This window comes from Tribolium madens, unplaced genomic scaffold (assembly GCF_015345945.1).
Source record: "Tribolium madens isolate multiple individuals breed KSU strain unplaced genomic scaffold, Tmad_KSU_1.1 Scaffold_1;HRSCAF=32;Tcas5.2_LG8, whole genome shotgun sequence".
Taxonomy (NCBI): Eukaryota; Metazoa; Arthropoda; class Insecta; order Coleoptera; family Tenebrionidae; genus Tribolium; species Tribolium madens.
This window is the reverse complement of record NW_025400984.1, coordinates 3,165,476-3,180,632: the sequence shown is the minus strand read 5'-3', so window position 1 is coordinate 3,180,632 and position 15,157 is coordinate 3,165,476. Positions and strand designations below refer to the sequence as shown.

Below are 15,157 nucleotides of genomic sequence, written 5' to 3'. Positions count from 1 at the left end.
AATTTCAAACTATGCATGTGTATATTTTGTTCATTCCCATAAAACTGCAACCAACCAATTAGAGCACACACAAGCTAAAAGTTTGTTTTTAACAAGTTTGAGATGTATGCGTGTCATAAAAGCACTGTTTGGTTCCAACTTGTGATTAATTTTCTGAATACCGTATCCTAGTTTTGATGAAATGCAGTTCGATTCAATTAATGCGCGATTTTAATGTTTCAAGAGTAACAACTTTTTTCTAACATCAAAGAAGAAAAGTTTGAAACGTGTCGACACAGGCGTAAATTCATTCATACGCTAGGCAAAAGGCTGTAATATTTTTTTAAGATTTACGTTTCAAGGCTTTTAAAATAAAATTTGATATTTCATATAAAAAAAGTAATTATCTGGGTATTTAATAAATACAGGGTGTTTCACATAATTTTACGAGGCCTGCACCTGTAAGATGCAATCAATAATACATATTCCGATACGAACTCGATTACAAATTTTGAAAAATTGGATAATCTTCTCTAGTTTGTTCACCCTTTCAAAAATTACAATGTTTTTAGTTAGTTAATGATTAAGATAGATAAACTAGAATCATATTCATGCCGTCTCTTTACAGAACATATGAAAATAATTGTTTCTGAAAAACTGCAGTTTATGACTATTAATGAAACAGTGATTAGTTTGACAACTACTGTCATGGGTTTCCAAAAATTAAATAATTAAATGTGTGTTTTTTGTATCCAGTGTTCTGTGACTTTTGTATATTTGGGTGCGTACATTAGGCGCAAGCCTCGTAAAGTTACGTGAAACACCCTGTATATTTCATTTTTAAGTTTATGTTGTGAAGTTATGATTTGTTTCTTTATCTTTACCACTATCTTTGTTTTTTATTTACCATTTTTAATTTTAAGCTATGTATTATTGTTACATTATTATTTAGTTTCATTTACGGATACATAAAGACTAAGTATAGGTATAGTTCTCCGTAGTTTCATTACATATTATTTGTTCTGGCGGTTAAGTAGAACAGTTTCTGTAGCTAGAACTTGCCTACTTAGTTTTCTTCTTCTTTCATTTTATCTTAATAAAGACCATCATTTATTACTATCATTTATTTATTTTTCCCCAATTTTTTTTTTTGATATTGCATTTTTTTTAGTTTAGAATTAATCAGTTTATTGTCATGTTATACGACTAATGACGTTTCTATACTCTCAAATGAGACCAGAATCACTCTGAGAAATGTTTACACAGTACGGAGTTTGACGTTCAAGCTCTTTAATCGATTGAATCTTGTTGGCTTTTTGAGTTTTTTATTATAAATTATTTACCTAAATATTATGATGTACTGTTTTCGAAATATCCAACGTAATCCCAGCATCCACTTCAACTTTATTTGTTAAAATTAAATGCAAATTTTAGCATATTTTGACGTCACTAGCTACTACTATATAGGCTGTGCCAAAAGCAAACCGCCATATGTCAAGCAGTGATAGAAAATGTCACCTGAGAAAAAAAGTTTAAATAAATATTTTCTACCTTCATTCGTTAAAGAGTTACAGCTTAGAAAAGAGAAACACTAAATTTTCTACAAGTTGGTCGTGAAAAAAACGATGATATTTATCAAAGAAACATTTGTTAGTTCCAAGTCTCATTTAAATGATACTGTAAATATGACATAAACATAAACATGAGTCTGAAAACGGTTCATTTATGAAATAAAAAACTTTAGTTGGAAAAAAATTAAGAATTAAGTAAAGTAACTCTACAATAATTGTGATATTTGTATATATGGCGCCAATATTTAAAGTGCCAAGTCTACGTTTTAATTACATTATTCCTACTGTTCTGCGACAGAAGTTTTTATTTATAAAATTTTAATGAGGGGTTATGTGTAGTTGTATAATTTCGAAATAATTGCTGTGTTTTCGAATCCTTATGAATGTCTTCCTTAAACTACAAAAGAGTCACCAAGGAACATTCGTAGTGTAGAATTTTATTCATTGTTAAACTTAAAACAAGCAACATGTTTAAACTTTCTTTGGTAAATGCTGTAATTGCTATTATTGCAATTACATCTTTGATGTATACAATTTCTGCAGGTATTCTATTTATTATGTAAATCTATTTTTTATTTTTTTGTGGTTTTGTTATTAGAGAAGAGTCGTTATCCCGGATAACTGTAATTAAAGAAAACTTGTCAACCGTCGTCGTGATGCGTCTTGAATAAAAATTTTAAACACTAATTGCCTATGTATTTTGTTCATTTACATAAAACTATAACTAATTGAAACATATACAAAGTAAAAGTTTGCTTTTCATACTGGTCAAAAGGATGTAATAAGGATTTACGTTTCAAGGCTTTTAAAATAAAATTTGACATCTCACATTAGAAAAGTAATTGTCTCTAAGCTCTGTCATCAACTTTTGCCTGCAAGTTATATAAATTTACAAACTTGTGAATGTGTTGACGGAGGCGTTTTAGCAAACGAGGGTTTCATGTTTGACTTTGGTGATTATTCTACTTGAAACTTTCGACCGTTAATTAGTGCGAAAAAGCAGCGATATTTCTACTCACTTGGTATTCTGTTGATTGCTCGCAAAGGTCGCAACACTCTTATCGTTCTCACAGCGGAAAGGTTCAAGTTGTCCACATTGAGGATATACTCCATCGCTCCTGTTAACACGATGAACAAGTCGAGGCGATTCCAGGAATCGGCGAGATACGTGCCACGACCAAACACACCCATTGCGATCATCTTGATGGTCATTTCCAACGAAAAAAACGCGAAAATAAAGTCATCGAAAAGCTGAAACATAGCACACAATGTTGATCGGTTTAGTCCAAGTCCAGTCATAAACACGAACATTATACGAACATCGAACTCCCAACAACAGAGGAAAGCTCTCTAAAATTTAATGAGAAAATGATACAACCCTGAATGACACAAGTTTTAGCATCCCTCGGGAGTGGAGTCGATAAAAGTCGCAAATTCCGTCTCAAACTTAAATAAGGAGATTATGTTCGGGGTTAAAACTCTTTCAATCACTCACCTGCAATATCTTACACCTATTGGTTTCGCACTTGTCATCCATGCAGGGTTGATACATCCCCAACGTGACGCAGTTGAGCAGTATAACCATCATGGAGACCCTCTCGAACCATTTGCGTTTCAGTTAAGGAAAAAACTAGTTTGATTTACCTCTCAAATTCCCCAAATTCTCTTCTATTCCGGCCCTTAATTAGTACGCGATTCGGGGAAAGCGCGACACTAATTTCCTCTTAGCTATTTTTGGCAATTTTGATTTAAGTGCCCGTAAACTTCGATTTCCCTTTATTTTTCAATTATGATAGGTCACGTCTCTTGCTTCTATTTTAGGGTGGTTTAAATAAAAAAACGGGGAATAAAGGAACTGTATTTATGGTATCGGATACAAAAAGAATGAAATCTTCTATTCCTCACGCGATTCGTTGCGAAACACAAAGCCCGACGTTCGCTGCTTGAAGGACTTGAAACGTTTTTCGAGAGGAAAATCTTCTCTCATACACGCTTTTTACTGTCTTTAATCCTTGTACATTGATCACGAACGAGAGCCGAATCATATTCAAATGTGGGCAAAAAGTTAAATAATTTAATCAAGGCCAGTTTCCATTATTAATGCAGCTCAAATAAACTCAAATATTCTGAAATGTTAATTAAAACGTTGAAACTTTGTATTTTCATAATGTGCATTTGCTTCTAGAATAAAACAAAACCTAGACATTTATTTCCACAGTATTTTTGTTATAATTTTTGTAAAACAGTTACCTAATTAGACAGGATAGTAACATTATCATAAAATTTAAACGCATAATCAGCATCACCAGCTCTTTCCATTAACTATTTTTAGTTGTTTATTAAATTTTATAATATTTACATTGTTCATTACCAAACAAACTCTGTGTTTATACAGTATTGTGTTATTTTATATTTCTCTTTTTAATATTAAAACGATTACTGTTGAATTGAATTCTCGTCATTTGGTGCATTTTTAGACAATAATGACACTATAGTTTACACGATTTTTATGTAAAAGTTCACCACGTTACGTTTAAGAAATACGTAATTAACAAAAAAACAGAAACCGCCTAATAAGAAATTAAAAATGATTCATTTTACTTTGTTTTTTATACTTTTTTTGGATCAGATTTCTTTATAACAGTCAATCTCCTAACATATTTTCATCCCAAAAACCTTTGTGTCAATCTTTGAAAACGCTTCAGATCTTGTTTGTCACTTATGCTGCGTAAGTTTTTAGAAAAGTCAATGAAGTGTATCTATTTTAAGATTTTACTCGGAGGCATTTGTGCAGAAAGGAGGAAAATTATCTTTCGTAACAAAAAACGTGACGTGTAAAAAATTAACTATTATTTTTGTTTAATTAAAGGTAACGTAAAAATAATAATTTGATTAAAGGTATATTGAACAAGTTATTATTTGTAAATTAGTGTGATTTGTTATCTATTATTGACGCATTTCAGTATTTAAAAAAATGATAAAGAGCTTAAATTACCTGCCACGTGTTTTTTCACAAATCTTTTTTTAATTATGTTTATGGAATCTAGTTTATATTCGATTTTTTAGTATTTTTCTGTTTCTAGTAGGAAAAAACTTATAATAAAAATGCTTGAATACGATACAATTTCTTATTCCTCCTTGCTGTAACTTTTGAGTTACAGATCAAAAATTTGGTAAATTATTAACCAGAAGAACAATAGTTTCCTGACAAATCTTTCATATTAAAACTTTTATTATTTTTAAAACCTTGGCTGGATTAGAGTTGTAAACTTTGAGACGATCCTTAGATAATTTATTTGTTTTATGTGCCATAAACCAGATTAACGACTTTGAAAACTTCCACAAAACGTCTCGTCGAAAACATATTTTTCGGAAAATGTGTGTTTCTCACAATTCAAATAAAAATTTACACTTTTCGACCATTTGCGTTGGGAAATGAAGCGAGTAAATAGCGACGTGATAATTCGTCGGTAAAATTAGCAAGCGCCTGAGGAGATTTCTGCACACGAGTAACAAACGTAAACAAGCTGAATATCTGAGGTCACGTTAGGTATACTCTAGCAAACTCCACATTTCCACTCCAAAGGTCGCGTTCTATTGTCGAGAGTTGCAACCGCAATTCCGACATTTTTTAATAAGAGCTTAAAATTGTAAGTCGTTTAATTACCTGTTCAGTTTCCAATTTAAACTTTTCAAACAGACTTAAAACTTGTAAGAAGCTCGATATTGATTATGTCCATAATCTCAAGCGTTTGCTTTTTTCAAATAAAACTATTTTATGCTTTCGCGAGGCGTTTTTAACAATGAAGGGATTTTTTGCACGACGCTTTCAGAGGAAAATTTATGCCACTATTGAGAAATATCCACATTTTGTTGCCATCCACAAAAGACAAAATGAATTATAACTGGCTATTCAGTTACGAGTAGATTGAATGAGTTTCCATTTGTTACCAGACAACTTCCTGACAAAACTACATTTTGCTTAATAACGCCGTTTTGTCATTATAAGTCGTGCTATTAGCCACATTTTTCAATTTTATACTGTTGTGAAAATTTTAGTTGAAACCAGCCCAGATTAAAGCTCGCAAAGCAAATCAATAAATTCCAAAATTGTTGCAGCTTTGGATTATTTTAATAAAGCGCACGTGAGTGGAATGTGAATTATGAGCGCAATTACATTTTGCTCGATAATGTTGAAACCTACTAGGATAAAATAGTTTGGTTAAATATTACAATTAGAAGAGGGTAAGCACAAAAGGGATTGCTTTGACACGAAGAAACCTTTCCACTAATGGCAATTCTTTACTTACACAAACATTTCATTAAGCCCACACGAGAGCTTTCAGTTTTGTTCAATAGAATCAAATACAAACAAAGTCCGAATAGAGCCACACAAACAAAACCTGCAGCACACCTAAAACATTTTGATAATGTTAATTCTCTCAAAAGAACATCATCCTATAAATCACACAAAACTTCGGAAAAACATCATAACTCGAATTTAAAAGTTCCCATCTTGCCATAACACGAGTAGTTTGTATGAGCATTTACGCTTCTGAGGTGATTTATGGCCGCATTGAAATATCAAGTCAAGGGTTAAAAAATCGATTCCGGAAACAATTAAATTATATTAGAGTCGAAGACAATCGATGGAAACGGAAACCATGAACTTCGCCATCTGTTTCCGGTTTGCTGTGACGAGACAATGGGGACAATAAAGAAGCTTATCTCGAACGGCTGCAACACCATTCCGGGACTCGAAGGAATATCGTGACAGGTTGTCTATTATTAGTTAAGATAGATTTCTGCCACATTGTTAATTAACGTGAATGCCTCTCGAGAAAGGGTAAGGAGAGATGTTTACAAATGTTGATGGAAAGGAGCGTTTAGTGTTTCACATACCTACTAGTGGCTCCGGGGATATTCTATCAAATGTTTCAGAAAGATGTCAAAGTTTTGAAATGTGCGAAATATTAAGAGGAAAAGCTCAAATTGATTAGCGGGGAAGATTATCCCGGCGCATCCACCACTTTTAAAACAAAATGTAGAAATGATCTAAAACTGAGAGGAGCCTGAAAGGAGTTTTATATGGTTTCTCGTTTATACCTCGAAAAAGTGCGTGTGTGAAAAAATTGGTTATGTACAAAATCAAATCCTGTAAAATTTTCCACTTTTATAAAAAATCTGCGCACCTTGCTTCAAACATAGAATGTAGGCACTATGAGTGGGGTTGAATTATTTTTTTAAGTGTAAAAACTTGAAACAGCGCTTTCTTGTTAAAATTCTAAAAACTTGTTCGGTACCTGCACTAATCTTAATAAATAACCGAATAGATGTTTAAAATTCAAGTCAGTATTCAAATAACTTCCATTTCTGATCCAAAGAGAGTTTGCGAAAATTCCAAACATAAATATAAAGCCGATAGACAAGCAACAGCGAAACCTCTTCCGCCATTTCAGCGGTGTTTCGAGTCACGAATGTAATTTTTACATGTAGTCACATCTAAAATTCAAAATCGATTCCGACGAGATTCTCGAATGGAATTCATTGCATTGCTACAAAGAATATTTCTTTAAACTATCGGTTTATTCAGTTCCTTTTTTGATCGGAAACAATATGAAATATCACACATTTCAATAACACGGCAGAATTCAATATTGTTGAAGGAAACTCAATAAAGTCACAAAAATGACAAAAAACAGAATTTTTCGTTGAGATATTCGTAGCCGTTTTTTCTTAAATGATAGTTCATAAATTACAGGATTTGATTTCATCCCATCATTTTACTCAATTCAGACAGGGGATTGACCCTAGTGGCAGATCAGACGGTAGTTTAAAACTCTGTTCAATCGACCCAACTATCAAAAAAAATTGATGAAGCACATTTCGTCTGTCAGTGTCAATATTGAAAGAGCGATCATTTTCGCTTTATGACGGATGTTTCGGAGGCTTTCATAACATATTAAATGGATCAAAGACCACGAAATAAAAGCAACAAAGTAGAAGTGGTATCATTTGACGAGCATTCGCGAAATTAATTCGGACCGCAATAACAGAATTGTCTTCATTTTTATTATATTGGATTAGGACATAGAGAGCAGTAATGGAAGCTATTCTGGTGACTGTTTCGTTAGTTTATCCACTCTATTCTTCGCTATAAAAACGCCATCCAATCTTGAACCTTTACAATTAAACTATTTTTGATTCCTTGCAGGCATTTATACAGGGCGTGCTAAAACTCGCGCTACAGGGGAGATACCAGGAACTTGGAAAGAATGTTAAAAAAATTCTATCTATAAAAATTTCGAAATTATGAGAGTTTAAATTTTCAACTTTGACTATTTATTTCTGTTGAAAAAATATTTTTTTCTATTTCGGTATTAGAATAAGTCTATTCCAGCATCCAAATGACGTCATTTGAGTGCTTTAATAAGTCGTTGGCGTTAATTTAATTTTAGTGACGGACTTTCTTCACTATTCATTTTCATATGTGAAAATAAGAATTGTTTTTATTTTTAAGAGCTAAAATTATTCCAAAAAATTCTTTAGAAAAAAAATTTCGTTTTTTAATTTATAAAATGATATAAAGCGGCAAAATAGAAAAACTAGTATAAAGCACTTGTTGCAGAGGGTTCTTTAAGCACTCATTTGTTCCTCAAAAAATAAATTAGAGTAGGCGGTGATTAAACTCCTTCAGATGGCAATCCTGATTTTTGACATCAGATGTCAGCGAAAACTTTGACAAGTTGCGTTTTATTCCTCTTGAGTGAAATAATGTTTACTTTAAAGCAGAAAATTTTTATTGCTGCACAAGACGAAAACGGTAAATGGTCATTTTCGCTTTCAGTTTTTGTAGAAAATTTCCAGTCCAGATTCCCAGCCAATGTGTTGCCAACTGTAGAATTTAATCGACGCCTACTCTAATTTATTTTTTTTGATCACACGGTACTTTAATATACTATTTCAATTTTTTTTTGCTACAGGCCATTGGAAGAAGAAACAAGGAAGCTGTATCCTAAATTGTAACTCTGTTTAATGTTATTTGTGACTTTTAGTGGCTAAATTTTTCCACGTTTACTAAATAATTATAAAAAAAACGTATACAAGATCATCAGTATCATTAGACATAAAAAATTGTCAAATGTGAAAAAATAAATGTCAACATTTTTTTGACAGTTAGAATTTTTTCAACATTTTTTCCATGTTCCTGGTATCGTATCTCATTTGAAATTTTTCTCTGAATAAAAAAACCTTGTTTTACCCACATTTTTTTATGGAAAAACTTTCACGTAAACATAATTGAAAAACAATTATAAAAAGTACGTTGCAAGTAATTAAAGCCTTCATTATGTATTTTTTTTTCAAAGAGTTAAATGTTCATTATCTACAGATATAGAAAATGACGATACAAAATATTTATTTCAAAAGCAAAATATAAATTGTTTTCTGGGAACTTTTCTTGGAGAAATCCTGATCTCCCATGGCCAAGTGAATGATTTGATTTGTGTGTTGGTAAACTGGCAGCAATCTGGGCTCAGTTTGAGTGACGTTCTTTATTGAATTACTCGGTAGCAAACACGGATTTGGCTCCGTGTTAGAGACACTGATGCTTGGCTGCTGGGAATATTACCTCAACTGTCTTAGTCTCGAATTATTTATTCAATTTGAGATAATAAACAAATTAATTGGCCGTGGAGCCAATAAATAAACCAGAGTCGGGTCCTTTTTCAGGATCAATTCACGTCATCGTAAACGTTTCAATTCCAGCTGATTTGTTTCAAACACCCAAACACCGTAACTTTATTAATAGCTTTGATAGAACTAGTGTTGCGGAAAACTTAATAACGTTCACCTTCAAATAGGGAATATTTGTTCAACAATTCGGAGCTTTCAGAGCTTGCATTGTCTGCAACGGCCACAATAGGGCCACAATATTGACGAGAATATCTCAGAATTTTTGGCTTTAGGCAAGGTCGAGATTAATTAAAAAGTCGGAGAGCTTTCGGTGAAAGCTGCACTAAAAACACTTCATTGCGAGTGACATGATGCAAACTTGACAAAGAGGAAAAAGCTCATTACGTGGAGTCTGACTTTTTAATTGCAAAACTGCGACAAAAAAATTAATAAAATTGTGATATTGACGTTATCATAAATTCTGAAATAAAAATCAAAGTAATAACATATTCCACCAACACCCCGACTTTGATCTTAATTTATCCAAAAGTAATGCACAAAGTACTTCGACCGTAAATATGAAATTCAAAAACTCAAACAGACTTTTAAACGCAGTGTACATTTTTAATCAAACGCAGGGAACTGCAAAGTGGAAAAAGAAAATGGATTTTCACGACTCTTTCGCATTTTCGACCTTTTGACTAATTTGAAGCAAAATACACATTGAGATAAATAAACTTGAAAGTCTGTATGCAACAAGTAATTCAATTTTTTCAAACTCGACCCAATAACGTTTTATGCACTTTCCTGAAATTTTTTGACTCCCAAAGGCGCATAAATGTTTTTTGGTCCCATTTAAAAAAAAATTAAAAAAAAAATTCGATTTTTTGAGTAAAACTAACTCCGTGACCGTTTTTAACAAAACACCAAATAATCCAGCGAAACGCTGATAATCGCATTAAGGTCGTTAACTCAATAACGCTTTGTACCACAGTTCAGGCTTGCACAATATCATTCAATTATTGTGCTTTCACTGCTGGTTTCATTTTTACAATTTTACATTAAAAAGTGTTTATATAACTTTTGTTGTTAAACTTTAATAAATAAAACTCTTATACCAATACTTTGGGAGAATAATTTGATTGTAGCTACGGCACTATATTTATTAACTTTAAACAAAGTTATTTTGAACAGTTTTAAAGAACAAAAACACCATATGTGAGCTTTATTTGATTTGACAAGAAGTGCGAAATTGGGTGTTCTATTTAAAAAAAGTAATTGAGAAATACAACAAAAATAGGTAACTAAAATAGCTTTTATATTTCTTTATGCAACTTCTAATTGAATATAAGTAAATATGATGTACAAAAACTTTGTTCAGAACAGAAAAATTAAATGAAAATAATTTTCCTTGTTTAGTTAATTAAAAAAAATGATTGATTGCAGGTATAAATATTTATTAGACATACATTATAACCAAGGCCGCAATTTTCATTTTTATGGCTTATTTAACAACTATCGGGTGACTATTAATGTTTGTGACAAAAAATCTATTGGCAACACTGGATTATTGGTAATCCTTCTAATTTGTTATATCAGCATGTTTCAGGTGACGGCTAAATCAGCAAACGTCCGTCGCAAATTAATGATAATTGTCTATAAAAATTTGACGTTTGAATTTGAAAGTCAAAGTTGCCAAACTGAAATTTTAAAAAAACATTAATTTGAACAATCGTTTACAGTCACCCGGTATTTACCAAAAAAATACATAACTATATTTTAATCATCAAAAATAAAAAAAATACTTTAATGAGCTATTTTCGCCCAGTTTTTTGTCTAAAAAATTATTCAAAAACAAGTTTTCTGTAGACCTTCCTTTAATTCTAATTAATTATTTACGTGTAGCATTTTATTCGAAAAATCAAACATTATTTTATATGATTTATGCTATTATGCGATTATGCTCTCTTATTATGCTTATTACAATTGACCGGAGTTCGAACCTCGGACCTTATGATCCTGCGCCACCACGCCCCCGGCAATGTCTCTGTTCTTATACAATATATTCATTCATACGCTTTATAAAACACATATTTTTCGCGTTTTTCAACGTTTTATCACTCTTCTGCGTCTTTAGGACCATTACAATTGCAAAAAGTTATTTGGTATAATTTTAAATTTTTTTGATTTTTTTGTGCAAAATTAACCCTGTGACCGTTTTTGATAAAATAGGGCATAATCCAGCAAAACCCTGGTAATCGCATAATGGTCGTTAACTCAATAACGCTTTGTATCACATTTCAGGCTATCACAATTTCATTCGATTATGGTGCCTTCACTGTTAGTTCCATTTTTTCGCATTTTACATTAAAAAGTGTTTATCTAAGCGCTTTGTAACTTTGCTTGTTAAACTTTAATAGGTAAAACTCTTATGCCAATACTTCGCGAGAATAATTTGATTGTAGCTGCTTGAGCTTGAATGTAGAAGTGATCTTGCGACACTCTACTAACTTTAAACTAAGTTATTTTGAACATTTTTGATAGAAAAGCACAATACGTGAGCTTTATTTGATTTGACAAAGTGTGGCTTAAAAGAAGTTATGTCTGGTTTTTGTTTCGTGTTGCTAAAGCACACATTAGAGAGATTTGCTCTGGCAAAAAGCCCGAGGTGAAGGATGTGGAAGCAAAAAGGATTTTAATTGTGTTTTTTATCTCTATTACATTTTATTTATAAATCCGCAATTTTGAAACAAATCATTTTTTAATAAAAAAAAATCAACTGTACGTAAAAACTCCATAAAACTTAATAGAAAATTCCTCAATAAAATCAAATTCTTTGGAACAAATTTTTTATGTTAGAATAGTTCGTGTGTGGTTCTCATAAAAGCCATTTTCATTATTAACGCGACCCATTAGAGTCATGTCAAAAAGGTAGCCTTCCTTCGGGAACTGACTGAATCAATTAAACTCCAAATTGGGTAACTCGTGACATCGCAGAGATAACGAGTGTTCATTATTTCGAGCTCTCAACGGGCGGCATCTGACTAAAATCGTTTCTTGTTTCGATTGTTGCAACATCAGTCACGAACAGAACTCGGGTGAAAATGGCCAATTTGTCCGGTTCGGTTAAACCGATGAATGAATAAATCCGATTTTGTAACCGACGATGAATAGAGCGTGACGTGTATACGGTTAAAATAACAATGTTGAAGTTATCAGAGTGCGAGGACTTACACCCGTCAAGCTGTTGGATTTTGTCGGTTTAATCTCAAACTGGAGAATATTCAGCCACTGAAACAGCAGTAAATTCGTATACATCCTAATGGAAATAAACCGTTGCGGATTATTGTTTAAATAGAAGGCATATCATGATGTGATAAGCGGAAAGTAAGCAGAGCGAATTCTAATTTGGCCCATTTTGTCGGAATTAGTTTGAATTTTCGAGAAAGTGAAAAAAACACCAGAAGCGATCTTAATTATCTATCGAATGGCGAGAACCCCAAATTCTAGAGGCATTTAAATAAAAAAAAATACTAAATTCAAAAAAAAATTAATAATTCTTGACACTCCTCGAACAAAAAGGGTCTTTTTTAGAACTTTAACAATTGATTTTTTTCTCGAAATATTGGCTTGAAACTTGTGCTGCCTTAGCTTATAAAGTTTTTTGCATTTATTTTAGTTGTTTATTTTTCATTTAGGGATCCGTTTTTGTTAATTTTATTCTTTTCTTAAGTTTCCCCATTTATTTTTCAATTTATTTTTTTTGATCTTTTTATTGCTGTACATTTTTGCATTTTGGTTGTTTGTCCTCAAGTATATGTTCTTATGCCAAATTTTTGTAAATAAAACGATTTTTAATATCTTATTTGTTCTTTTATTTTGGTGTATTTCTCTCTCAGAAAAACATATACAGAGTGATTTGCTTCTATTTAGTTTTCAAAAACTTGTAAACCCTCTTTGTTATCTATATTGAACAATAATTAATAATTCTGCGGCATCTTTGATCACAATCCTGTCAAGATACTGCTAGAATATGCTGCAGGCCGTTGTCAATTATTATTATCAACCCCATTGACCGATTTAGTAAAGTGGATGCAAATTGTAGACGTTGATCTACAAATCTGAGCTTTCGATTGATATCAAAGGCAGACGTGGCATTCCCTGTTATCCCTTTAAGTGGCTGTAGACATCGCTATCTCAAGTCGTTAATTGTTTCGTAATTAATTGCCGCAATTAATTTCCAAACCCCATCTATTAGCTAAGAAAAAATCAATTTGCGAGTGGTTCAGACTTCATTGTAATAAAGTTGTAAACTAAATTAACAAGGACGGGCCTTATACATTTCGCAGGGTAACAAACAGTTTGGGTAGTTGGAACTTGTAGTCCTGGTGGGGTTTTTACTTCTCCAAGTTGGCAACAAGTGGCAGGAGATAACCCTCGCTCTTTACGGCACCACGTCTTGAAGTATGTGAAATTTAATGGTGGAACTTCAGCAACTTCACTAATGCAAGAACAGTGTCGGAGTGCGTGTTTTCACCGTTTATTTTATCCAATTCGGTGAACCGAATGACGCCAATACCTTTCAATAATAATTAATTAGAACTACGGGAGTGTCTACAAAAAAAAATTTAAGACAATTTTTTCAACAAAGAACTACGCGAATGAAGCTCATTAAAGTATTTCAAATGATGGTTAAAGCCATTAATAAGCCATAAAAATAAAAATTGTCGTCTTTATTACTAGATAATGCAATAATTATTTATACCTAATTTTTTTTAAATAACTAAACACGCAAAAATTTAGATAACAGTTTCTATAAAAGCGAGGCAAAGAAGGTCTGGGTATAGTCAACATTTTCAACTTGTTGAATAACACAAAGGGAAAAATGTATTTCAAAAAATCATCTTTGGTGAACTTTCTACTGGCGGTTGTGGTTTGGAGTTCTGTCTTTTATTTAACTTCTGCGGATTCAATACGTAAAAGTATGTACCTAATCATAATTTATACCTATTACATTTTTTAAATTTATTTTTTTTTCTGTTTGTAGGGGTCGCTCCTTTGAAATGAACGGAATGTTTGTCCATCATATTTACTTATATTGAATTATAAGTTAATATGTGTTGAATAAAGAAATATAAAAACTATTTTAGTTACCTATTATTATCATTCTTGATTTCGTTGTGTGTCTCAACTTCTTCTTTTTAGTAGAACAGCCAACTTCATAATGATGTTAAGGCTTTCTGTAGTGTAATCTTGCACAAACTTCAGTTCTATTTTCCCACAACGAATTTAGTTTAAAAGAAAAATAACGAATCGTTTAAATGGGTCAAGGCAGTACGCACTTTTGGCAATTTATGTACCCTTAAAGTAACAAACAGAATGAATGCAACCGCAATAAGAAAGAAATTTGGCTCCAGCTCCAGGTGCATGCCTGAAATTAGAACTCGGTTGAGGTCGATTGAGGCTCCATCGACCCGCCTGAAAACCATTGAATCCAATTGTTTTCATTCGTTAAAGAGCAGTGGGAATCACCGATTTTTCATTTTTCAAAGCCGAATGAATGCGAAAAGAGCAAATCCGGGAGAATAGAGCATATCAAGGATCCGGGATGTTGCCGACGAGATTTACATCCATGGTCTACCGATATATAGTTTCCAGTCATTCATTATTCACAATGTTGATTTTTCAAATTGTTTATTCATTATCGAAATTTCTTTCAAAACAAATTTATATGTGAAACATAAAATTGCTGTGTAAATGGCAACAAAATGACGCTCTTCTCTCACTAGACGTCTGTTTATGTGTTGAATAAGTAACGAAAGGAAACAGCGAGTTTTGCCAAGCCACAAGGTAACGATAAATTAAAAATAATTTGACGTTTCTGTAACGAAATAAGTGAGTTTTGGGAGCGAACGCCGAAGATTAACGGCTTT

The 15,157-nt window shown here is 32.2% G+C and overlaps 1 protein-coding gene and 1 long non-coding RNA gene across 3 annotated transcripts in view; one reads left to right on the top strand and one right to left on the bottom strand.

Moving 5' to 3' along the window:
• The window catches only part of LOC123003983 (voltage-dependent T-type calcium channel subunit alpha-1G-like), a 31,841-nt gene extending 28,691 nt beyond the window's left edge, over positions 1 to 3,150 (bottom strand). For both annotated transcript variants that reach the window (XM_044397078.1, XM_044397077.1), the window contains exons 1-2: positions 3,046 to 3,150; positions 2,570 to 2,801 (exon numbers count right to left, since the gene is read on the bottom strand). In XM_044397078.1, coding sequence (XP_044253013.1) covers positions 2,570 to 2,801; positions 3,046 to 3,138 — 325 coding nt within the window. In that variant the 5' untranslated portion in view covers positions 3,139 to 3,150. The remainder of the gene's footprint in view (positions 1 to 2,569; positions 2,802 to 3,045) is intronic.
• Positions 3,151 to 14,066: 10,916 nt separating this feature from the next.
• LOC123003993 lies at positions 14,067 to 14,368 on the top strand. Its single transcript, XR_006412665.1, has 2 exons — positions 14,067 to 14,206; positions 14,272 to 14,368. It is a non-coding gene; the product is annotated as an uncharacterized LOC123003993 (long non-coding RNA).
• Positions 14,369 to 15,157: the final 789 nt, after the last annotated feature.